The 24,543-nt window shown below is 39.8% G+C and overlaps 1 protein-coding gene across 4 annotated transcripts; it reads left to right on the forward strand.

Moving 5' to 3' along the window:
- On the forward strand, positions 1 to 24,015 carry SETDB2 (SET domain bifurcated histone lysine methyltransferase 2). 4 transcript variants are annotated; one of them, XM_088133413.1, is made up of 13 exons: positions 3 to 466; positions 1,064 to 1,186; positions 2,876 to 2,941; positions 4,263 to 4,344; positions 6,432 to 6,986; positions 7,597 to 7,716; positions 10,128 to 10,297; positions 12,583 to 12,784; positions 14,203 to 14,299; positions 15,375 to 15,471; positions 18,101 to 18,417; positions 21,467 to 21,555; positions 22,766 to 24,014. In XM_088133413.1, exons 1-13 carry the CDS (start codon positions 448 to 450, stop codon positions 22,881 to 22,883), a joined length of 2,055 nt encoding a protein of 684 aa, XP_087989539.1. In that variant the 5' UTR covers positions 3 to 447; the 3' UTR covers positions 22,884 to 24,014. The 4 variants fall into 4 exon arrangements, with proteins under 4 accessions (XP_087989546.1, XP_087989539.1, XP_087989544.1 ...); XM_088133418.1 differs by having other exon boundaries at positions 4 to 454; positions 22,766 to 24,013; XM_088133420.1 differs by lacking the exon at positions 21,467 to 21,555 and having other exon boundaries at positions 1 to 466; positions 22,766 to 24,015.
- Positions 24,016 to 24,543: the final 528 nt, after the last annotated feature.

Here is a 24,543-nt window from a genome sequence, read left to right on the forward strand (position 1 = left end):
GTGATCGCTGGGGCATCTGTAAAATATCTTGAATCGCGTCTTTCACGTGCAATAAAGCGAACGCTAACGTAACCTATCGCGCCGTCCTTGGATGTCTTCCCGATTATTTCCGATACCCGCTCGTCATTTCCGACAAGGAGGAGTGGTGTCAAAAAAAGAACCGTGGAACCTTCTTGTCCGGTTTTTCTTGCGCACCTAGAGCAATTCCTGTCCTACAGCTTCCGATCCCGCGCAGACCCTCGCGCGCCGGGCAGACGGACGCATCGGGAGGCGCGTTCCCCTGTCCCCCCCCCACGCCCGCGCGCCCCCCCCCCAGGGTCTTTTCCTCTCTCCTTTGTCGCTGGTGACGTGGCGCTCCGGGCGTTGCTGTTTTGTGGTGCTGAGCTTAGTCCAGCCGGGGCGGCGCTTGCGTGCGGGGCCGAGGCCTTTCGCGGAAAAACCGAAGCTATGCGAGGTAGCGGGCGGGGTGAGCGCGGGGGCGGGGGACGACGGCCGAGGGCTTGAGACGATGGGCTTTGGAGCTGAATTTATTTATTTTTATAAATCTTTCCTTTAAAATGTTACATACATATTAATTCAGTTTGTTTTGACCAAAGATTAGCAACATACATAACATCCAAGAAATGCATGCATTTTAGTCACAGATATGGAAATGGTTTATAGCCTTCTATTTTATTTTTTAAAACATGACTTTTATGCTATCTTTAATACATTCTGAATATCTTCTGTTAAAACCATGGGACTAGAATACTACATCCTCTCCCCCCCAAGTAAATTCCATAATTTTATGTATGTTTTGAAAAAGTACCTTATATCATTTTGAATTTCCCACTGTTTTTCACTGTTGCATGGCTGTGAATTGTAGTATTCCACGAAGGAGAAAAACATCTCTTTTCTCTGCACTATACATATAATGTATCTTACATCTCTTCTTTTTAAATCTATGCTTATTTATGTAGTCCACATTCATAGGTGTTTATGCTAATCCATACTGGGGAGTGGAGTGAGGCTAGGATATCTGGTATCACCAATAACGTAACTGGATTTTTTTGTTTGTTTGTAGCTGATGCAAAAAGGCTCTGGAAGCACATGGAAAAAAATGAAGTAGACAATATATTTGAGCGTATGCAGAAGGCCCTGTTGTCTTTGAAGCAGAAGATCAAGGATGGAACTGCAACAAGTGAAGGTTAGACATCTATGTAAACTATCACACCTGAATTGAGAAATTAGTGAAACAAACCCATACTCAGTTTTGCATGTACAATAAGTGATACAAAGAAAGTTGTGCTATGCTAACTCATTAAACTTGCAATATTTGGGGGCGAAGAAAGGGGCAACCAACCCTGGGGGTGGCTAGCACCTTGAAGATCCTCCCGTATGTTAACATCTTACTGATCATCAACATCTTGGAAGATATTATTTGTGTATGTTTGTTTGTTTTATTGTATTTTTATTGTATTTTATATTGTTTTTATTGTATTTTAATTAATATTTATTGCTGTTTTATTGTGAACTGCCCAGAGTCACTTTTTTGTGAGATGGACAGTATCTAAATTTGAAATATAAACAAACAAACAAATTTTGTATGTAATGTCTGGATTAGAACTGGACACAGGTGTGCAGAGATTGCAGCTGAATTTAGTAAGCAAATCTTATTTCTACTACTGTATTCATTGTGAATACATTTGAAGTGCAGAAGCACAGCACTTTTTATCTTTCCCTGAGTAAGTTCAGCCACCACCACCCCATCCCCAAAGAAAGGGAAGGTTTTGCAGCAGAGGTGGGAGCATAATTTTTTCTGGTGTTGGTCACATTGATTTCCTGTGGGATAATTCATAAGAAGTTGCATGCCTGTGATGGGGAGGGGAGGCTGAAGCCAGTGTGCATGGAGCCACCCTTTCTCCTGTCTGCCTTGCCTCTCTCTCATCCCTTTCTCCCTGTCTAGCGGGCTGTTGGGAACAAAATCAGAGTAGGCTGCGAGAGGTATAAACTCACTACTTACACAGGGCTTTTGCAATCTGGGAAAGTGTCCCTATAGAGTTTGTCTCTGAACTTTCTAGTACTACCCCACCATTATCTCCTTTGCAAGTAAGTTGTAAATATACTTAAATAAAGGATAAATAGTTTTCCCCATTGTCTGTCCAGAAGGTTTTTTAAAAAAATAATAGCTTTTCTTTTCTGTGGTTTTCAGCTGTCTGAGGAGAGAGATCAGTTTAAGTGCGGAATCAGTTAGCTGGAGATTTAGGGTGCCTCCCTTTATTCAGTGTATTTAATCGGATTCCGGTTAGTCTTTATGTTTATTTATTTATTTTTGCGGGTGCCTTTGTGTCAGTGTTGACTCCTGGCAACTGCCTGGCCAAGTCCCTGCAGTTTTCTTGGCAAGGATTTTTGGAAGTGGTTTACCTCCTTCCCAGGGCTGAGGGAGAGTGAATGGCCCAAGGTCACCCAGCTGGCTTTGCACCTAAAGTGGGACTAGAACTCCCGGTCTCTGGGTTTCTAGCTTGGTGCCTTAACCACTACACCAAACTGGCACTCTTAGTTTTTATTAGGAATGCTTTAATTTAGATTCTGCAGTGAGCAAGTTGTTGAGCTTGATGGCTCCTTGCAGCTCTGATTCTATGAAAATAATACATTAATTGAAAAAAAATATGCCTCCATACATATGGAGCCTCTTTGTTCCAGAACTTGTATCTGTGTTTGATACTAAGCATGTAATAGCTCTATACTTAGTTAAGAATCACAGTTCAGTCTTAAAATGAATGGAGGGCTTCAGCTAAAAAGTTCCAAAGGAGGCTAGTTTCCTGTTTATTAATATCTATGTCATTTTAAAATGCAATATTTAAATGCAGTTTTCTGTTTTTGTTATTTTAAACAGAATGCAATCAAGCTTTGGCACTTGTGAATCACTTGGGTATGGCTGACCTTTTACCTCTGGCACATGGTATGAAAAATCTCATTGCTCCATTATGACAGATGACAATATTTATTCCTTTCTATGGGCATTAGCTTCCTACCCAGCCAAAAGAAAAGGTGGAGGAATTACTTTTCCTTAAATATTGATTCTTGGCTGATTTTTTTATAAGGGGGTTTGTTAAAGAGACCCAATTCAAGCCTGATTCCCATTCTGTGCTCTCCATATTGGATTTCCTATATTCAGCAGATTCAATGCCATAGGTATTTGTGGTTTTAATTTTTCACTGAACATAGACCTGGTATAGTCCTGTTTTAAGAGGGACTCAAATACAGATTTCACTGTGACAGACCAAAAGCTTTCTAGTAAGAATTTTGAGAAAGCTGAAGTGGGTCAATTTAGTATTCACTGTTCCCAGTAGCAAGGCATATAATTAATTCCCCTAAACTGGGTCAGAATGATATGTTGTCTAATCCTGTGTTATCAAGGCTTTCCAGATTTTAGACAGAAGAATTTCCCTAGCATACTGCCTGACCTTTTTACTGGAGATGGCTTTTACATGTGAAACAGTTGCTTTTCCAGTGATACATGTCTGTGGACTGTACTAGCTGACGGACCTCTGTGAGCAGGATATTATGAAGTCAAATTCGTGTTAGTTTACCTAGTTTAATACTCATTGCTGTTTTACTAAAAGCTGCCTTTATCCATTGTTTGTCACTTAAACAGGACAAAAAGTGCTCCTACTGGTGTATCAAATATAAGAGGAATGCTTTGCCTCTAAGCTTGATGTCTAAAAGTACTGAAAGAAATTCAGCACAAAATCTGTTCTTCAGATAGGTAAAACCACCAGACTCCATTCTGTTTTTATGGAGTTGGAATGGGGACATCAGGGTTTGCTCTCTGATCCCCACATTTTTACAATAACAGTTTCATTCTGCATGGACCCTCCAGCTTTCTGTAATGGTGATGGTGACAGGTTAACATATGTGCACTGGAGGTGGGCTGTGTATTTCATGAACTCTGAGATGAGGAGGAAAAAGTGAACTCTTCCTCTGTATTTCGTGGTCTGGAAGCATGAGGGTAGATCATGCATAGTTCATTTTTAGCATTCATGCTGTCAACATCATATTGAATACAAAAGAACCTTATGAAGTATGGATGCACAGAGATTATATTACAGTAATATATTAACATTTAAATACTTTTTGCCTGATTAACATTTCTATATTTGCATTAAGTTCAATTTTAATAGTGCAGTTAATAGTTTCTTAAATGCTTAATTGTGATAAATCTTAATTGTAATTTTAAATGTATAGTTAAAGTTTTTATGTTCCTCTTCCTGTTGTTGAAGAAGATACGCAGATATGCAATCTGGATTTACCTCTGTCTGCTCCCAGTGAAATTACAGAAGATGCTAGAGATGACTTTTCTTTGTAAGTAAAACTCTGTACAGGTAGTCCTTGACTTATGACCACAATTGGGACCAAAATTTCCATTGCTAAGCAATGCGGTTGTAAAGTGAGACATCACGTGACAGCATTGCTTAGCGACCGCAATCCCTGCAGTCCCAATTGCCATTGTTAACCGAGAATCACAGGACATTAAGCAATTATCCATCTCAATCCACACCATTCTGGGCTTGATCCCTCCCAGCCCCAAGCCTCAGTAAGGTAAGGGACTGCCTCCAACTCCCCCCACATCTCTGCCCTTCTGGCCACCCTGCACCCTGCCTTGCGGGATGGCAAGCAGCCCCAGAACCACGTGGCTCTGGGGCTGCTTGCCATGTTCTAGGAAGCTGCAGCTGCCCCAGCCCAGCCGTAGTCGCCCTTCCCATCCTGCACTCCCGGACCCCTGCCTCCCTGTGCTCCACCGCCTCAGCTGATCTTCACCGTCTTCTTGCTCCCGCTGCTGATGAGGTGTGCCCGGCCTGGCTGCTGGGCTGGGCAAGGCTGAGCTTTGCACTGCGGAGGAAAAAAAAGAAGCCAAAAGCAGTCCCTGAAGCCCCTTTGCAAAAAGCTCCTGGGCGGGGCTGGGCTTCGCGTTTCTTTTTTGTTTCACAGCAGGAGGCCCAGCCCTGCCCAGGAACTTTTTGCAAAGGGGCTTCTTTTGGCTGCTGCTTCTTTTTTTTTTGGTGGGGGGGAACATGAAACCCAGCCCCACTTCTTTTGGATACTAATGTTGCATAGCTAAGCATTGCTGAATATTTTATGGTCCCTGGTGGATGAATTTGTGGAGTGTTTATAAGAAAGCCAGAGTTGTCCAACCAGCATACGTCTGGCTTGAGGTCAGCATAGTTGGATCAATTCTCTGTAGCACTGTTCCTCAACCAGTGGCTGTATGCACCTCTGATGGTACACAGGAGTCTAGGCAAGGCCCATCTTCCCTCCCCAACCCAGGAAAACAGCCCAAAAGAAAGAGGACAGCAGGGAAGGTGGGCAGAGTCACTGGTTTCCTGTGGAGCGCGGAATGGGAATTGAGCATCTTGACAGAGCATTTCCAGCAGTCCAGGATTGGAGTAACTAAGGCTTGCTCAGGCTTACTTCCAGAATAAAATGATATTTTCACAGTAGTTATCTCTCTCATTATTTGGATGTGTTCTATTCAGTGGCTTTAGGCAAAGTTTGCTCCTACAAGAGCAAACGTCCTATTTAGGCATAGTTCTCAGATCAGGTTTGTGGATAAGTAGGCTATTCCACAGAGACAGGCAGTTGTTCAGCCCAGGTTAGCTTTCGCTCATTAATTTGCCATTACTATCAATAGTAATCCTGTAATTTTTATGTCCTTAAAACTTACCATCACTGATAAATGTAACAAGAGAATCCTTGTAAACATATTTGCATCGAAAATGTAGATCATTTGTTTCTAGCTTGGTGGAATTCAGGCGGTTTTTGTTTTGTTTTATTTGGTGTTTGGTGTTTGGTGTTGTTTTCTAGAGAGAGATTAGTGGAACTTAACAATATGAAAAGTGGAGGCCATTACTATATAGATTAACAAAAAAAATTTAAAGTTCAGTTTGTAAATATTACTGGATTAAGGTCATTGTACTGCTTGCTTAATGCAAATAACTGATGGTGAAAGCTGCCTGAATAATAAATATCCGGTATCTCTGTCCAGATTTTAGCATACATCAGCTGAATCCAGCATGCTGGCCGGGGAATTCTGGGAGTTGAAGTTCACACATCTTAAAATGGCCAAGGTTGAGAAACACTGCTCTAACTATGCCAATGCAATATCTCCCCTGCCACCCACTTTTCCCTGTTTACCCCCAGCAGTTTGGCAGATCCAGAACCTCTTTCCCCAACAGAATCCCTTTGCACTGAGCTTTTACACCAGCCTAGGCAGTTGCCACACACATTCCCACTTGCTGTGAAGCTAGGATAAAAAAGGAAGCCTGCCTCAAACATGGAGAGATCGAATCACCAGGTTCATCGAACCATATTATGTTTGAGCGAATCCTAACTGTCTCACTGGTCACTTGACGCCTTTTTTTAATTTTTACATGTACGACCATAAACGGCAGACTGGAGATTAATGAGGGAATGTATTTAAGGAGCGAAGGAGAATCTGCAGAGACATCTTCCAAGTTCTCCTACCAGGACCATGTCTGTTCTAAGGAATGTCTTTCCAAATGCCCATGGAATTCATACAAAGGGGAAAGCCCCCTGAAGCTGCCGCTTCTCTGTCACTTCCAGAGGTGGCATGGCAAAGCAGACTCTGGCTCAAAATCACATGATGTGATATACAAAGCTCCCTGTGGAAGGAGCCTGAGAAATTTCAAAGACGTTCAGGATTACTTATTTCAAACAGAATGCAGCTTTTTATTTTTAGACCACTTTTCTTTCAATACCTACGTGCAGGTGTTCCGAAGCAGTCCTAGTTCTCAGGCGTTTGTCTCTGATTCTGATATCAGCCAAGGGGCAGAGACTGTACCAGTGTCATTCTGTAATGATATCAACCATGATCGACTGCCTTACTTTAAATACCGGAAGACCTCTTGGCCCCATGGATACTTCTTGAACAACTTCTCCAGCAGTTTTCTGGACTCTTGCAGCTGCACCGATGGCTGCATCGACAGGTGTATAATTGTCCATTTTTAAACAGCTTTTTGAATAGCGTTTATTTTAAGTATGTGTTGTGTTGTGCTGAAACAGAGCGGGGCGATGCCTGTCACAATGAGATTTGCCAAGAGTATGTTTCTTTAAATATAACCTTGTTAAAGGTGGATATGGCTTCTACAAGATTTGAGATCAAACATAGACACTTGATTATTTTTGGTTTACAAAATATTGCAGACGCTTGAAAGGTCCTATTTAAAGAGAAGAGGTCAGTTTGCACTGTAAAGGAACTATTTGTTGAAAGTCTTAGTTTTTAAACTAAGTTTTAAACTTAGCCTTAGTTTTTAAACTTAAGGAAATATCTTCCCTGGAACACGTAAAGTTTCCTGTGTTATTGCTCTTCACCTTCATGTGGAATAGGAGTGGAGCATTAAGATGGTTCTATGAAATTATGTAAATGTGTGAAAAAGTCCATCAAACTTCTAAATGAAATATACCAAGGAAAGCAATTAAGTAATATATTTGCTTCCTCTGAAAATGTTATCATCAAACCCGAATTCAGGGAGTAAGCAGGCCATGTTGCTTTATTTCATATCCTTATTTCCACTAGATCTACTGTCTGCTTTCTAGGACAAAATGTGCGTGCTTGCGTCTTACTGAAAGGACCTTCCTGAAAACTTGTGTGCCTTCAGAAAGAGGACCATCTCGTGGTTATAATTATAAAAGGCTGGAGGAACCTATTTCCAGTGGGTAAGAAATACTGCTGCTACATTTGTGCTGCTTGTTCCATAACTTTAGTCATTTTTTTCCGTTCATACCCAAACTCCACTTAACATTTCCAGGGTGTGTGTGTGTATGTGTGTGTGTGTGTGTGTGTGTATCCCACCTTTATTATTTTTATAAATAACTCAAGGTGGCGAACATACCTAATACTCCTTATCCCTACTATTTTCCCCACATCAACAACCCTGTGAGGTGAGTTGGGCTGCGAGAGAGTGACTGGCCCAAGGTCACCCAGCTGTCTTCATGCCCAAGGCAGGACTAGAACTCACAGTCTCCCAGTTTCTAGTCTCATGTCTTCACCGCTACACCAAACTGGCTCTCCATTTTAAATAATTGTTTATAATTGTTAGAAAGCGTGTTTCTCATTTCACCAAGGAACTAAAGGAGGAGGAAATACAAATTATGTTAAAGAACTGCTCCATGAGTCTAGGTTTGAGCCTGGATATCATGGTGCTCTCAGACAGTTACAGCTTAATGTCTTATGCAACCCAGGCTTAGGCCTGAAAGCTATAGGCAGTTTTTAAAGCATTTTAATTGTTCTGAATTGACCTGTTACCTGTTTGCATTATATATAAGCCTGTCCTTTACTGCTTACTGTTATGTGTGAAGCAGAGCATTCTTGCCTTCTAAAATAGAATTATAGAACTATAGAAATCTTTATTGTCATTGTACTACTTGTACAACAAAATTAAATGCCACCCCAGTGCAGCTTTAAAAATATAAAAACCATAAAAACCATAAAACACATAACACACATATAACACAACCTTCACATTCCATATTGCACAACCCCTGATGCTGCATTAATACTGCACTATACGATAGAATTCAGTATAGTTACAGCTCTGAGATAAAAGCTATTCTTCAGCCTATTCGTCCTTGTTTTCATTATCCTGTACCGTCTGCCAGATGGTAATAGTTCAAAAAAAGAATGTCCCGGGTGGGATGGAGCCTTAAGAATGTTTTGAGCCTTCTTAAGGCAGCGGGAACTATAAAGTTCTTCCAAAGACGGGAGAGGGCAACCAATGATCCTCTGGGCAGTGGTGGTAACCCTCTGGAGCGCTTTCCTATCTGCCACTGTGCAGTTAGCAAACCATACACAGGTGCAGTAGGTTAAAATGCTCTCAATCATACAGCGGTAGAAGGTAGAATAAAAGATTGTAAAGACATTGTTTGGGTTAGGGTTTGTTTTGAGCATACTACCGTATTTTTCCGTCAATAAGACGCCCCCATGTACGAGACGACCCCCACTTTTCCAACCCAAAAAAAAAAAAATTTAAAGATAGTGCAGAACACATTTTTATTTAGTAATTAGGTAACATTTATCTGATACACTCGGTGGGAGGAGGTCCAAACCGTCTCTCTGCAGCTCTATTTCCATGCTCTTTTGCATAACAGATTACATTCAAGCACGAGTGAAACTGCCGATAGCTTGTCTCTGCAAACAGACTTCCTCCAATTGGTTTGTTCAGCATCAGCTGACATCAGTTACATCAGGCTCGTGATTGGAGGAAGTCTGTTTGCAGAGACAGTATGGGCAGTTTCACTCATGATTGGAGGCTTGTGATTGGAGGAAGCCTGTTTGCAGAGTCAAGCTATTTCACTCATGATTGGAGGCTAGAAATAGGAGGAAGCCTGTTTGCAGAGACAAAGTATGGGCAGTTTTGCAACTGCGCGGTTCTCTCCTTGGCTTACTTCCTTGAATAAGACACCCTTCAATTTTTAGCGTAAGGATTTTAGAAAAAAGTATCGTCTTATAGTCGGAAAAATATGGTATAACTTGCTCTGTAAAGAACCTAAGTATCAATAAATACATTCTCTGCTCAGGAATTGTAATACAGTGGTACCTCTAGTTACGAACGCCCCTACTTACGAATTTTTCGAGATATGATCAGCTCCGGCCCCAAAAATTTACCTCGACTTGCGAACTCGCCTCGACTTACGAACCGTATCCGTAGCCATTTTCCGCCCGTTCCACGTGGTCCGCGGCCATTTTCTGCCCGTTCCACATGGTCTGCGGCCATTTTTCCACCCGTTCCACGTGGTCCGCAGCCATTTTCCGCCCGTTCCACGTGGTCCGCGGCCATTTTTCCGCCCATGCCACATGGTCCGCAGCCATTTTCCGCCCATTCTGTGTGGTCCGCGGCCATTTTCCGCCCATTCCACGTGGTCCGCGGCCATTTTTCCGCCCTGCCACGTGGTCCGCGGCCATTTTCCGCCCCTGACACATGGTCTACGGTCATTTTTCTGCCCGTTCCACGTGGTCACATTTGTGTGTGTGGGTGTGCGCACGTCCATGTATATGTGTTTGCGCTCATGCACACTTCTGTGTTTTTCCCCATAATCCTCCTTTATCTTATCTTTGCTTTTTGTATCAGAATTTATGAATGCAGCTTGCTCTGCAGCTGTGACAAGAACATGTGCCAGAACAGATTAGTACAGCATGGCCTTCAAGTTCGCTTACAAGTCTTCGGCACTGAAAAGAAGGGCTGGGGAGTTCGCTGCCTTGATGACATCGACAAGGGAACATTCGTTTGTACATATGCAGGTAAAGTCAAAGTGATTTAAGAACAGAGGGAAACTGATCTTCTTTTATATATGCATACCCCTATGCACATATTATGCGCACACACACACACACACACACAATCACAATAAAGATTACTGAATGTTTCAGTGCTGAGGAAGCATTAACTACCATTCCAATATTGAATTAATATTTGTATCAATATTCGTTGATGTTCATTTGTTTCTCTGGTACATTTTTACCATTTCTTCTATATTTAGGCTATGTAGTTAATTAGATACCTCAAATAGATGCTTTATCTCTAGCAGTGAAAAAAAGTTGTTAAAAGAAATCAGTATTCCAGCTTTGATTTTATTTTTCTTACAAGAATCTTGTCTGGTACCTTGTCCTGACTCACTGTGCAATATTCTCTCTGTGAAACTATCAGTAGAAACAATATTGCATTCTTTTTGACTCAGTAACTTAAACAGCTTTATTTCAGGCTCATTGTTATGTATTATTTTATATCAGTGATATATTGCTTTAACTGTATATTACATTAGAATTTTTAATATTATATAACTTTAGTACTATAAGTTAAAGCATTATATTAAATATTTTAAATAAATAATATCCTTCAAATAGATAATTGCAGCTGTCCTATCCTGTGGTATATATAGAATTTCTATATAGAGATATAGAAATTCATATCTAATATAATCTAAAAAATGAATGGAACCTTGCATGTTGAAAGTTAGCATTTGATATAAATGAGTGGAGTGTTAGGCAGGCAAATCTACTGAACAAAGACTTGTTCAACGAGAATGATAAAAATTGGCTCTAGTGTTACAAAAGTTTTGGTCATAGTACCCATGGCAGAGTTATTGGTGTTTTGGGGGAATCCTTGAGAAATTTGACTACTGGCAGTGAGGAATGCCTTACCATTGGGCATCGTTTTGTGGCTCTCATTAGAAATCTAAAGGAACCTTTCTTGGACTGTAGGCACCTCCAGAAAGTGTCCTGGGTCCACAAAACATGAGGAACCAGGAGGCACTCCATTTCTTCTCCATGTATAAACAGAGCTTTGTTTCTGCTCTTTTTCTTGTTTTGCTCCCCTCAATCTAACTGCTTTTTTCCCCTCTTACAAGGTCCCTTATCCTTTTCTACCATTTTTATTTTTGGTAGCTAGACATGCTGCACAAGAAGGCCTATCTTGTGTCCACCTGCCATGTTTTGAACCCATGTGTTTGTGATATATGGATACAGGACATACTGGGAGATCTGTGTGGCTCCTATCCCATACATCCACTATTACACAAACACGCACACACATACACTGCTCTGTTACATTATTTCAGCTTTGTGTATTTTGCCTGTGACACAACTACAGGAGGGATGGAGTTTGCATTTTAATATTACAAGAGATGTTTCATCCTTTGCTCCCCTTCCCCCCCCCCAAGAGATGCCCATGACACAGTGGATACTACACTGAAAATTTTGAGAGCAGTTCCACCAGCAAATTGCATTTTACAGCATTGAGATGAATGAAGTGTTTCAGTTGATATGGAACAATCTTCCTTAGGAATATTGCAAATGGAATTAATAAAATATTTCAATATATTTCCATCTGCTGAAAAGGGAGGGCTCTTCTGACATCCTCCTGTAGGGTTATTCTAGTCCCTGACAGTTTTCTCTTTCCCCATACCTGACATAATAGCATCCTGGAAACTCAGAAGTTCTTCTGAGATTATGCATAGATTTTTAAAATTTTAGTTTGCAGTCATCTTTATACATAGGTTATCTCTGGAATGTGTAGAAACCACTTTCTTATTGTGGATGACCTGGTTTCACTTCCAAACTGTTAAGCACTCAACCACTTAAGACTACTGTGAAAGGGAGCAAAATATTAAAGTATGTCCTCACCGTAATCTGTCCCTGTTCAGGCTCTTTTGTTTTGTTTTGTTTTGTTTTGTTTTGGTGGGAGGAGGTTTCACTTTTCCTGAGGCTGCAGCATGTTAATGTGGTTTCTTGCTTCTCAGTTATCCCATATAGACTCTAGTTCTGTCAGTCTTTACTATATGAGATTACTATTGCAGGGAGTGATACAAAATAATGTTGCACTTTGAAATGAATATTGTATGTTGCATTCCTATCCTGCTTTTAGATTTAGACTCTGGAGCATATAAAAATATAAAATTAATAGGGCAAGGGAAGATCTGCTGATAGCAAACATTAGGCATATCTGGGATATCTTTTCTGACATGTTTATCTTTTTTTACTGCAGATACTTCATATATCAATTTCATAAATATAGTATTTTATTCTAGGGAGATTGATGACCAGAGATGAATCTTGCCAGGTTAAAAATAGTGGTGAAATTGAAGAAGAAGACACCAAGAATAGCAGCCAGACCTTATTTTCAAGAAAGAGAAAACTGGATACAGTCTGTTCTGATTCAGAGAATGAATTTATTCAGGACACTGGGAGACAACAATCCTCATACCTGAATGCTGAAAGCCAACCAAATATGTAAGTTAACAGCAACTAAGTGTTTAAATAGTCACTGTCCCTTCACTGTGACTATTCAGATTCTGCCAAGAGTTAGAGTATCCTTGTAAAAGAGTATCTTGACATTGAGACATTATTTTCCAATGTTCCCAGTTATTTTATTAGTTATTGTTTGATCTCTCTTTTAGTCCCTTTGAGATAAAGGCCCGGCTCCTGCTTACTTCTGTCAGTTACTGACACTGTATCCACCCTGTCTGAATCTGGATAGACCCACTTTTGTGTTCTATCTAGTAGTGACTTATTAGTAGCCTATACATGTAAGGAGTACCTCTAACAATACAAGCATCTAAAGATCCCTCTTAGATCAGAATACACACAGTTGCTCTGCAGACTGATCCCTTCTATCTGAAGGCCAGTTGGCTAATCCCTGAGCAAGCACAGCTCTCCTCCTCTTGAGATTAAATAATGAGGGAGGAGTTTGTTGGAGGTTCTGGTTCTTTGAATCTCCCCATGAGCAGCTGTTGGCGGTAATGAAGAAAGGGAAAGAAACTAAGCCTATGTCCAGGACCAAGAGAAGATATAATCCAACCCATAATTCTGTGTTCAGAATACTAAATAAGAGTAGCATTAGGGAGCTGATTTTATTTTGCATGTGCTTGAGGCAAATTACTGATTTCTTTCAAAATTATTTTTTAGGCCTAATCTCCATTGTGGCTGAGCCTACCCATTATTCCTTTGTTCATCCTGCCCCTCCTGATGCTAATCCTCATCTCTAAACCTAATAATCCTCTATATTTTCTAAACTCTTGTGTATTCCTGTCCTGTATCTTGAAATAGAAGGGGGTGGGTGAGCTTCAGACACCTAAAAGAAAAGTATCCCCCCCCCACCTTTTTTGCCTTTCTTTTATAACCATGGTTGAGGTTGAAAAGAAAGTGCTGACAGCAGATATTAGCTGAAAGCAATAAATGTTGCATCACTCTGAACTAGAACAGGCCCAGTTGTGAAAGAGAGTCTTACAATATAAAAAAATGTAAATTGTAACGGTAATACACAGTATGGTGATACCCTTTATTACAGCAATGCTAAAAATCTCTTAGGATATAAATGATTCTTTAAAGCTCTTCACAGATGATGTAGATGCTGGGCTTTCAACATAGTTCAATTGACAGTAATTAATAATACACAAGCTCTGTTATGTCAGCAGACTGTGCTAAGTGAATGGAACTGAACTGCCCTGATTCTGCATTAATCCTCTGTGTGTGAGTCTGCACATAGCAAAAAAGTTAAGCAAATTTGTAATCTTTGTAGGCATTTACCTTAACAAACATTCCATAAGATGGCAAGGAATTTGCTGTAAACCCTGTAAAATTACTAGGAGAAATAGTTTAAGGAATTCTACTTTAATGTATGCTATATAAAACCATGTTTCTGTTATCAGAATTCAGAACTACAGCTCTTACAAGAATTGCAACACGCAAGCTCTAGCAAGACTTAAAACTAAAAGATCCATTCTTCAAAGACACCGGCAAGAACTAGTAAATATTCTGTATTTATGTTTAGACTACCTTGTTGGGTTTTCACTTTATTTTAGTCTACATTTCAACTGCTTCAAATCTGTTCTGTTTTTACATTTGATGGCCAAGTGATTAGGGTACACCTTACTTTGTTCAGTGACTAATAATGCAGTACTGCAGTGTTTCTCAACCTCAGCAACTTTAAGATGTGTGGGCTTCAGCATGCTAGCTGGGGAATTCTGGGAGCTGAAGTCCACTGAGGCTGAGAAACACGTGCAGTATAGGATACTTCTTGTGCTGTTCCTTCCTTCTCTTTCCCTAAGAAGAATGTATGTATCTCTTAATGAGATTATTGTGCAGATCTGTGCAAAACATTCTGAGCTTGAAATAGCTGTTTTGAGATTGAATCAGGCTGTTTTGACCTCATGGGATATGTTCCAACATTGCACTGAATTGACAGAAAGGTGAAATTGGAAAGTTCCGTTTCAAATTCGAAAAAGCTATTTTGCATTGGAGCGGTTCTGAATTTGAAATATTTCATGCACCTTTCTAGTTAAGAGAAGTAAAAGAGCCTGAGAAAGGAGATTCATTATTTTGGGATAGCACTGGCTCCTGAGTCTACATTTAAATTTGACCTTCCAAGATGTATCCTGCTTCATAGATTGGTCCTGCCTAAGTAAAGTATTTGAGTCTGATTGGAGATCCAGAGAGTCTCTTAGAGCTAATTTTATCTTCCCTCACCCTTGGCCAACATGTCCTGTGGAGCTGTATGAAAACCAGAAAATGTGTTTTGTCCCTTGTGCAGAACAAACACATTATGACTCTGGGTTGGCTGGGCTGGTTCTGTTCAGGTTGCAGTTTGTCCAACCCAACACTTGGACCCTTTCGGCTGGATAACTCTTCCCTCTTACCCAATTCATTCCAGAAATGGAAGACCCAAGAAAACCAGGATTGCTTCTAGAGAAAGATCAAAATCTTGAGAAACCAACAAAGGAAGTCCAGGATTAAATCCCTAGCTTGTCTGCCTTACTAGATTAAAAAAAAGTAGTCATTGGAACAATTCAGAATCTACATTTTGCTATTTCTTTCTTCAAAGGGAATTACTGATGCCAGCTCAGATGAAGATGAGAGTTCCTTGTTTCAGATGTCAGGAACAAGAAGAATAACTCCTGCAACCCAAAAAGGAGATGAACGTAATTTTGCACCATTTTGTTTCATTTTCACAGGATGTGCATGTAAATTGCATATCTCAAAACCACTGTTAAGGACTTAAAAGCACTACAGTTGATAAAGTCAAAAGAAAATTGAATAAAAATAATGCTAAGATCTAAAAGCATAAAAAACTCTTACCAGGACAGAAAATACTGTAATATTCTATTGATTTCCTACTTAGCCTTTGTCATGGTTTTTTTTTTTACCTTGGTAGGCAGATGGCCTTGTATAATATTACGTCCCTAACGCTCAGATTTGAAGAGTTTTGAGCAGTGATGATCTATTTGTTTGGGGATAGTTCAGAATTCATGGCTGCCAAGACCACAAGCTAAATTCTTGGTATGGGGTCTTGTATATTTGGCAGGCATAATGTAGGATGTGATGTGTGATACGTGGCATGAGAATTATGAGTGGGGAAGTGATGGAGTTCTGTTACTGAGGATAAGCCATTGTCTGAGGTGTACAGTTTTTAATCCAAAGAAGACAAAGGTGCTTCAGATCCCACATGAGCGTCCTTTCTATATTGTTGGCAGCTCCTTAAAGGAGTTGGGCTTTTTCCTGGACTTGCACATAGGAACTCAGGAGGCAGAGAAAGTGCAATGACATGTGAACTAACTCTGTTGTTATCTCTGTAATACCTTATGAATGCAAGCTCATATGTACCTAAGCCTGTACAGCTGCTATGTGAGCTCAGGTGCATCTCCTGTAAGCAGCTGCTAACAGGTACAGCAGAGTACCCACAGCAGATCCAAAGCACCTTTGACTTTTGGTCCAAATACTGAAATCTTAGGTATGGCTGTGATCCGTGCTCTGAATCTGATGGAGCTGGAGTTTTCTGACATTGAGGGGCTCATCCTGTGGATACAGTTAATAATTTTGCGGATACAGTTTTAAAGATGAGAGATGATCCAGGCTGTTTGTGGAAAGTGAAATGTGGCAAGAATTGAGATAGGCAGGCCCTCAATATGGGAAGTGAAATCCAGGTAAATTTGATGATGATAACAGCCAGAATAGTTAGTGAAATACATTGCTAAGGATTCTGTGAGCATGTATGAGAAAAAAATCTAAAAACAAAGAGCCAGCATGGGTTTCTCAAGAACAAGTTGTGCTATTCTAATCTTATCTCCTTTTCTGATATAGTTGTTATCCTTATAGAACAGAAGAATGCTTTGGAGATAGCATATTTTGATTTTAGTAATATCCATCATAATATTTTTTATTGACAAACCAATAAAATAACAGCACAACTGAAAGGGAGAATTAAACTGATGATATGCCATACCCAAAGATAATGCCTTCTACTATGGAAGCGTCAGATGAATTTTATAGATCTCTGTCCTAGGCCCACTATTGTTAAATCAGTTTTTAAATGTTTTGGATTAAAGAGTAAAGGGGCTCCTTGCCAAATTTGCAGATTATGCTAAATGTAGAAGGGCAGATAATACTTAATCAGAAACAGAATTCAGGGTGAACCTAAGAGGAACATAGGAAGCTACCTCCTATTGAATTGACCAAAAAAGAAAAGACTTGGATCCTCTTCATTGTCTGCTGGAATCACGTTGGTGCAAATGAAACCCACCACTGCAGCATCTTCTATAAACCACCAGGGAAAACCTTTTATACTAACTTCTGAAGCAGTTTGAAGAAGGCTAAACTCTTGAAGAAGGGCTTGGTCTAATACGCAGCGGACATCTTTAAGACATCATTCCTTACAGCAACCTAGAATTCTCACCCCTACCTGCATTGGTACTGATCTCCCTCTCTTTTGCACAAGAAAGGGAGAGCTTGTCCATCCTGACCATTTGAACAAAAATAATGCTTGGATTTTATAGTGACAATTCAAGGCCAAAGCAAATAAATGGATAGATCTATCTCCAAAAGACTAATTGTAATTTAATATAAATATAAACAGCAGGGTCGGATCAGAGACCAACAAGGAAACTCCAGACTGTAGACTAGGGAAGCTGAAAAAAGACACCCTGGAAGAAGACAGTGGCAAACCACTTCCATACCATTGCCAAGAAAACTACATGGTGGTGTTCCTGTAGTCACCAGGACTCCAGCTTGATTTGAGGGAGACTTTATTTAACAATTGCTGTTTATGTATTTCCATTTTTCCCTTCTGTTACATTAAAATTACAATTTGGCAGCAGTTTTGGGGGGACCAAGTCTCTAGGGACCAAGTCCAAGGTTTCATGAAGAGTCCAGTGTAGCTCAGGGGCCTCAAGTTATATATTGCTGCTTTAGAATACCACATTATAAAAGATATGATAAATGGACAAACTTGTATTTTGTTTTATATAGCCTGTTAGCACTGAACAATATTTCATTCTTGTTGGTATTCCTTTAGTGTGAATCAACTGCTAAATTGCAAGACATTTTTCTAAGCATCATCTCCACCAGTCGGATTCAAATGAAACACTTAATGGGTTTTTATCCCCAGCAAAGAAAGAAAATGGGGTGTTCTTGATTAAGAGGTTGCTGTTCAAAAATAGTATTTTAATCTACTGGTCTAGCAAATTTAAATCAGAGCATGTATGCAAGACATTGAAAAGTGTGACTGTGAGATGTTCCTAAATCGTATGCTAATCTTGAGATGTTTCTTTACAGAATCAAGCCTGCAAGGCAGACTTGGGGAACTAGTGAACACCATACAATCTGAATCTAATACTGACAGCTATAAAGAGAATCTTCTTTCCAATGCTTCATTGAAAAGTAAACCACCTAAGCAAGATGACAGAGGGATTAAAAAACAACACAAGGATCTACTTTGGTCAGATGACCCAAAAAAGGGAAAAATTCAGAGAAACAGACAAGAACTTGCTTATATTAAGGAGGCAGCAGAAATTGAGACATGCCCGAAGGATAAAGAAAATCCTTGTTTGCTGGATGCCACAAGAGAAGGCAACGTAGGCAGGTTTCTTAATGTAAGTTTTATTTATTTATTTATTTACTGAATTTATATAGCCACCCATCTCAGCCAACGATTTTGGGTAGTGAACAATATTTAAAATAAAAGTTAAAACAATTACAATCACACAATTAAAAAATTAAAATACATAGCAACCAAGAAAAATACAGCAATCACTAACACAACTAGGAGATGGGTCCCTTCACACACTCAGGGCCCTAGGAATGGCACAAAGCCAGGTCTTTAGGGCCTTATGAAAGGCCAGTAGGGTTGGGGCCATCCTGATCTCTGGAGGGAGAAAGTTCAATAGGGCAGGCACTATGGCAGACAAGACATGCCTTTTGGGCTCTGGCAGCTGACATTCCTTAGCTGATGGGACCCAGAGCATGCCCATCCTGCTGGATCTGATATGAAAGGTGGAAACAACTGGGAAGAGACAGTCTCTTAAGTAACCCGGTCCCAAGCCATGAAGGGCTTTAAAGGTGACAACCAGCACCTTGAATTGCATCCAGAAGCACACTGGCAAGCAATGCAGCTCATGAAGTAGTGGTGTTACATGTGCCGAATAGCCAGTGCAATTTACTATCTGCATTGGTTGGTCATTCTGCAACTGGTCATTCTGCACCAGTTGAAGCTTCCAAATGCTCTTCAAGGGCAGCCCCATGTAGAGAGCGTTGCAGTAGTCCAGACAGGAAGTCATGAGGGAATGAGTTACAGTGAGCAGGGCCTCCTAGTCCAGGAACAGGTACAACTGGCGTAGAACCTGAAGGTGTGCAAAGGCCCTCCCAGCTATAGCTGCCACATGCTCTTCAAGCAGGAGCCGTGAATCCAGAAGGACCCCCAGATTGCCCACCAGATCTGTTTGAGGCAGTGCCACCTCATCCAGAACTAAAGATGGAAGATCCCTAGCATCAGAAGTTCCAAAACTCCAAAGCCACTCAGTCTTGCTTGGGTTGAGCCAAAGCCTGTTCTGCCCCACCCAAGCCCCCACAGCTTCCAGGCATCAGGACAGGACATTGATAGTATCACTCAGGCAGCCTGGGGTGGAGATGTAAAGCTGGGTATCATCAGCATACTGGTGATTTGTGTGTTCATCTTTGAGTCATTGTTGACTTCTGGCAACTACCTGGACTAGTCCCTTCAGTTTCCTTGGCAAGATTTCAGAAGTGGTTTGCCATTGCCTCCTTCCTAGGGCTGAGAGAGAGTGACTGGCCCAAGCTGGCTTTGTACCTAAGATGGGACTAGAGCTCCTGGTTCTCCAGTTTCTAGCTCAGTGTGTTAACCACTACATCAAATTATCTCTCATATACTGGTGATACCTCACCCTAAAGTGTTAGATGATCTCACCCAGTGGCTTCATGTACATGTTAAACAGGAGGGGAGAGAGAACTGAGCCCTGTGGCACCCCACAAAATAGGGGCTGTGGGCTGGACCTCTCCCCCCCATCAACACTGACTGGAACTTGCCCCAGAGGAAGGAGGAAAACCAGCACAACACTGTGCTGCCTACCCCCATCTCCCAGAGCTGGTGCAGAAGGATGTGGGGTGCCACAGGGCTCAGTTCTCTCTCCCCTCCTGTTTAACATACATGAAGTTGCTGGGTGAGGTTATCTGACACTTAAGGGTGAGGTGTCACCAGTATGTAAGAGACAGTTTGATACAGTGGTTAACACACTGAGCTAGAAACTGGAGAACCATGAGCTCTAGTCCCGTCTTAGGTACAAAGCCACCTGTACGCAGTCTTCAAGGGCAGTATAATGTACCTCTAATTTTCAGTATGTTTTTCTATTTAATGAATGTGATATAAACAGTTAAAATTTGTGGCTCTTATTTATCTACCAATTTATAAAAGTAAACCAGTTATCATTTAGTTTTATCTTCTATAATTCACATATAAATTATTGGAAAACCTTTTCAGCCTTAAGTCTAGATACCAATGATAAGCATCACGAAATGCAGAAGTAGATGAGAATAATAAATGACTTGTAGAAGGGGGTAAATAAGTATGTACAGTATTTAATTACTGATATTGCTTAGCCCCTATTTCATCAGCTGATGAGTGGGGAAATAGGGCAGAAGAGTGAAGCCAGGAAAAAGGCTAGGATTTGGGAGGAAACGGAGGAAAAGGCCTGGTGTGAAGAGATACAGAGTCTCCTGAGATGAGGTTTATGGTCTCTTCCCCTCCTTTTATACTTCATCTTGTTCCTTACTGTTGGAATAGAAGTAGCTGGCTTTGGCCTTCAGTGTCTGTTCTACTTGTTCGCTGCTTCAGTAGTGATTTTGCTTTTACTTTTATTGGTCTGGCTGAACCCTCTGGTGGAAAAGTCACCCAAGAAGTGCCGACAGTGGGAGAGTCACTGGTCTCTTGCACCCAACGAGCCAACAGCACCAGCCACAAGATTACAACATTTTTTTATAAGTTAACAATCAAAGAGAAATTGGACATGGACATACATTGGATAGAGACCACTAGAGATTGTTCTACAGCTGATAAGAAAGATAAGCATAAAGAATTCGGAGTAAAATACAGTTCACTCTGAAATGCAGGGCTATCTGCTTTAATATGGGAGGATGTCAGGTCTCTAATTGTTGCTCTAACAGTTTTGATCCCTCATCCTACTGAGGAGCTGATAAGGATGCTAATTATTAGCATCCTTGAGAATGTTACTGTACAGTTTCTTGAGGCACAAAGCTTTAAATATAGGGGGGTCCTGTAAGAGCGTTACAGAAGAAAACTTTTAACCAACTAAAGTATAAAGCAAGAGATGTTAACAACGTAAGTTAAAAACAAAGTTGCATAGAAGATATATCAAAGAACAGCACTATGGTTTTGTAACATACTGATAATGAATACATCAGATTTTGTCCCTTCGTAAAACCATGTTCGTCCTTTGTGCTTTTGCATTATTGATGTTAAACACTACAGAAAAGAATACTTTACCCAAACATTCGTGCCTGTCTCCATAAGAAGTGTATGCTTTTGATGATCCAAACGGGCACAAAAAAGCACATTAAAAGAAAAGCAGGTGCTTCTATTTTAACTGTTGTTACTTGTTTTGTTTATAGCACAGCTGCTCTCCTAATCTCTTTGTACAAAGTGTATTTGTAGAGACACACAACAGAAATTTCCCCTGGGTGGCATTCTTCACAAAGAGGTTTGACATAGTTTTCCTTATTTTTCAACTCATAAGCAAAAGCTCTGTGAGCAAAAATTAATACTTGTTCTGTGATTGTCTTGTACCAAATAACAGAATGCAGAAAGTGGAATGGGGTTACTGCTGAGCCATATTATGTAAGAAAAATACAATAGCGAGAGGTTTTATCCCTTTTATATAAAGGCAGATAAGGCACAGCTCTATGCTTGTGTCTGATTTTTATAGCATAAGTGATTGAATTTGGAATAACGTATTTTTCTGTCTGTACCATAAACAAATCTTCTTGATATTTCAAGGGACTGATGAAGGAAGTTATATTGGGGTTTGAGAGTGTGGCTGTATATGTGTGTGTACTGATTAACAACTATTTGATCTCAAGAGTTTTTATCTTCATAACATTAAATACTTCTGTTTTTTATCATGGATAAATGCTCTGAGCTTTTTAGACTTTATTAAATATTTATTAAACATTTATTTATTAAATATAATATTAAATATTATATTATTAATATTAAATTTTCTTAAACATATTTAACAAACCATTTATTTAATAATAAACCATTATTAAACACCAATAACATGGCTTAGTTGTTGCAGAAGAGATAATTTTCCTGGCTTCCCATTCTTGCTGTGTTTCCCTGTCATGATCTCCAGGGACAGCATACTTTAGTGAACTAAATCTTGGTTTCATTTATTTCCTTAACCTTTGTTAAGAAAAGAAATCTTGATTAGTGCTACTTAAGCACTATGTGCTTAATGGCAATAATGTTAGATATTCAAATTAAGTAATCTGTTATGGAATTCTTTTGAAAGAAACCCTGTGTCCCTTAAAACAAACAAAACATTACCTTATTTCATATCTGTAAAATGAGGCTGGAAGATAAATCTGTAGAGCTCATTATAGTTCTTAGTTTTGAGTTCAAAATTCAATCTGCTGACACTATAGTTCATTTGAAAGAAATCTTAATAGAGAGGACTCCAGTGGAATAATAAGTAACTCTCCATTAATAGCAAAGACTCTTTGTCTCAATACAGAATAGCAACAGCTTTTATCTGAAGTTGTAAGTTTTGTGAAGAGCAGACTTCAAGTCAACCTTGTTGGCAGTCTTAAGCCCTATCTTGCATTTCTCAGAAAATACTCATAAATATAAGCATAAGTTCTTGTGGATTATTGCTATTATACTAATTGTGTGACATATTTGCTTTGCAGGCATGTAAAAGCTGGAACTGAACTTACATGGGATTATGGTTATAAAGCTGGAAGTATGCCTGAGACAGAGACTACCTGTCAGTGTGGGAGTCTTAAGTGTCGGAAAAAAATCCTGTAGTTTTTTGCATTTATGAAATGGGCAGCATACAAATAATGTACAATTAAAAGAAAAGATTGGGATACACAACCCTTTTGGATCAAAGCACAGGTGGTTCTTTTGTATTACTTGAGAGCAAAGCCAAGGGTGGGCCACAGGTAGGTCAAGGAGAAAGAAGCCTGAGAAAGTAAGTATGTGTGCATTTAGTAGTTTGATATCTGCCTTTCCCTCCAAAATGACACTCAAGGTAGTTAGCAATTTCTTAATCTTTTGATTGATCAGGAACACCTCTGTCCAATCTGCATTAAATATCAATGAAATCATCTCATTCTAGTCCAGGGCTGATTTCAGTCACTGCTTTGAGTTTTGAACAGCTTCCTTGGATTTCAGCCTTCAGGGATTTGAGATACAGTTGCAGAAATATTTTTTGGATCTCAAGTTTACCAACCGAAAAAGAACTGGTAAACCAGGTACCCTAGTTTCTCAAGGTCAGGTCTATCTAAGATCTGCTGCTGAAAATTTCCAGTATATTGTACACAGTACCAAGTCAGATGGACCTAACACAGTAAAAGGCTGCTTCCTACAGTAATAGAAAATACGGGGTTTTTTTTTAGCAAGTCACTGGACATTTAGGCAAAGGTGGTGCTAATAAAAATATCCAATAGGGTAGCTATACAAAAGATTGACAGGTGTGTTATAGCAGCACACACACACGTAAATTATAATCACATCCTACACTGCAGCTTTGCCCCTTCTACCCAAATTCTTATGGACCCTCATAAGCAAGAAGAGCACACTTGGCCTTGGAGTGGCATGCCAAGTATTACATTCCAAAAATTGAAGAAAGGTTAGGACAAAAAACTGGTTCTAACATAATAGCTGAATTTCATTCATTGTATTTAATTAACGACATGTAATGGAATATTATTTTAATATGACTCATCAGTCTGTATTTAATAATGTTCTCTGTTGTATACTGAAACTTACAATTCAGCACCATTTTTCGCAGGAGTCATAATAGCTTTCATTTGCTTACTTGTATGACATATTTATCACAAGTCAATTTTTGTATAACAATTTTGTGTGCTGTAGCTTCCTGTTATTTAATTAAAACCTGATTACCGTGATAAAGAGTATTGATTCAGTAACTGACTTACCTATCATTCTTACTTTACTTTACACTCTACTTGTATGCTTCACATTCCCAAAAGCTCTGGCCAGCTAACAAAGAAACAAATCTTTTAATTGTTATATCAGAAGTGTATTTAGGTGCACTCTTGACAGAATACAGTTACATGTAAGAATGATGTTTATTCCTCTACTTATCTTCACTTTCAGACTTAGTTCTAGATGTGCCAATAAAACAATAGGCATTCGTTCATCAAACTGCAAAAAATGTTGCAACTTCAGCTATTTTATGCTTAAATGTTCTCTTATAAATAGGATTAATATATTAAATTCACTTATCGTGTTTTGACATAAGCTCTCATTTGCTGTTAAGAAGATAGAAAATGGTTTAATGCTTTGTCATCCATGGTCCATCTAGTTCAGTATTATTGACCTTAGCTGACAGTAATCTTCCATGTGTTTCCCTACATGGAGATATGAAGGATGCTTCTGTATGGCAAAGTATGTAGCATTCCCCTGAACCATGGTTCTGGACTGATTAAGGCCATGATTA

Source organism: Python bivittatus, unplaced genomic scaffold (genome assembly GCF_059951505.1).
Source record: "Python bivittatus isolate LINGU-HERP-01145 unplaced genomic scaffold, Pbiv_v1 ctg000020_np1212, whole genome shotgun sequence".
Classification (NCBI taxonomy): Eukaryota; Metazoa; Chordata; class Lepidosauria; order Squamata; family Pythonidae; genus Python; species Python bivittatus.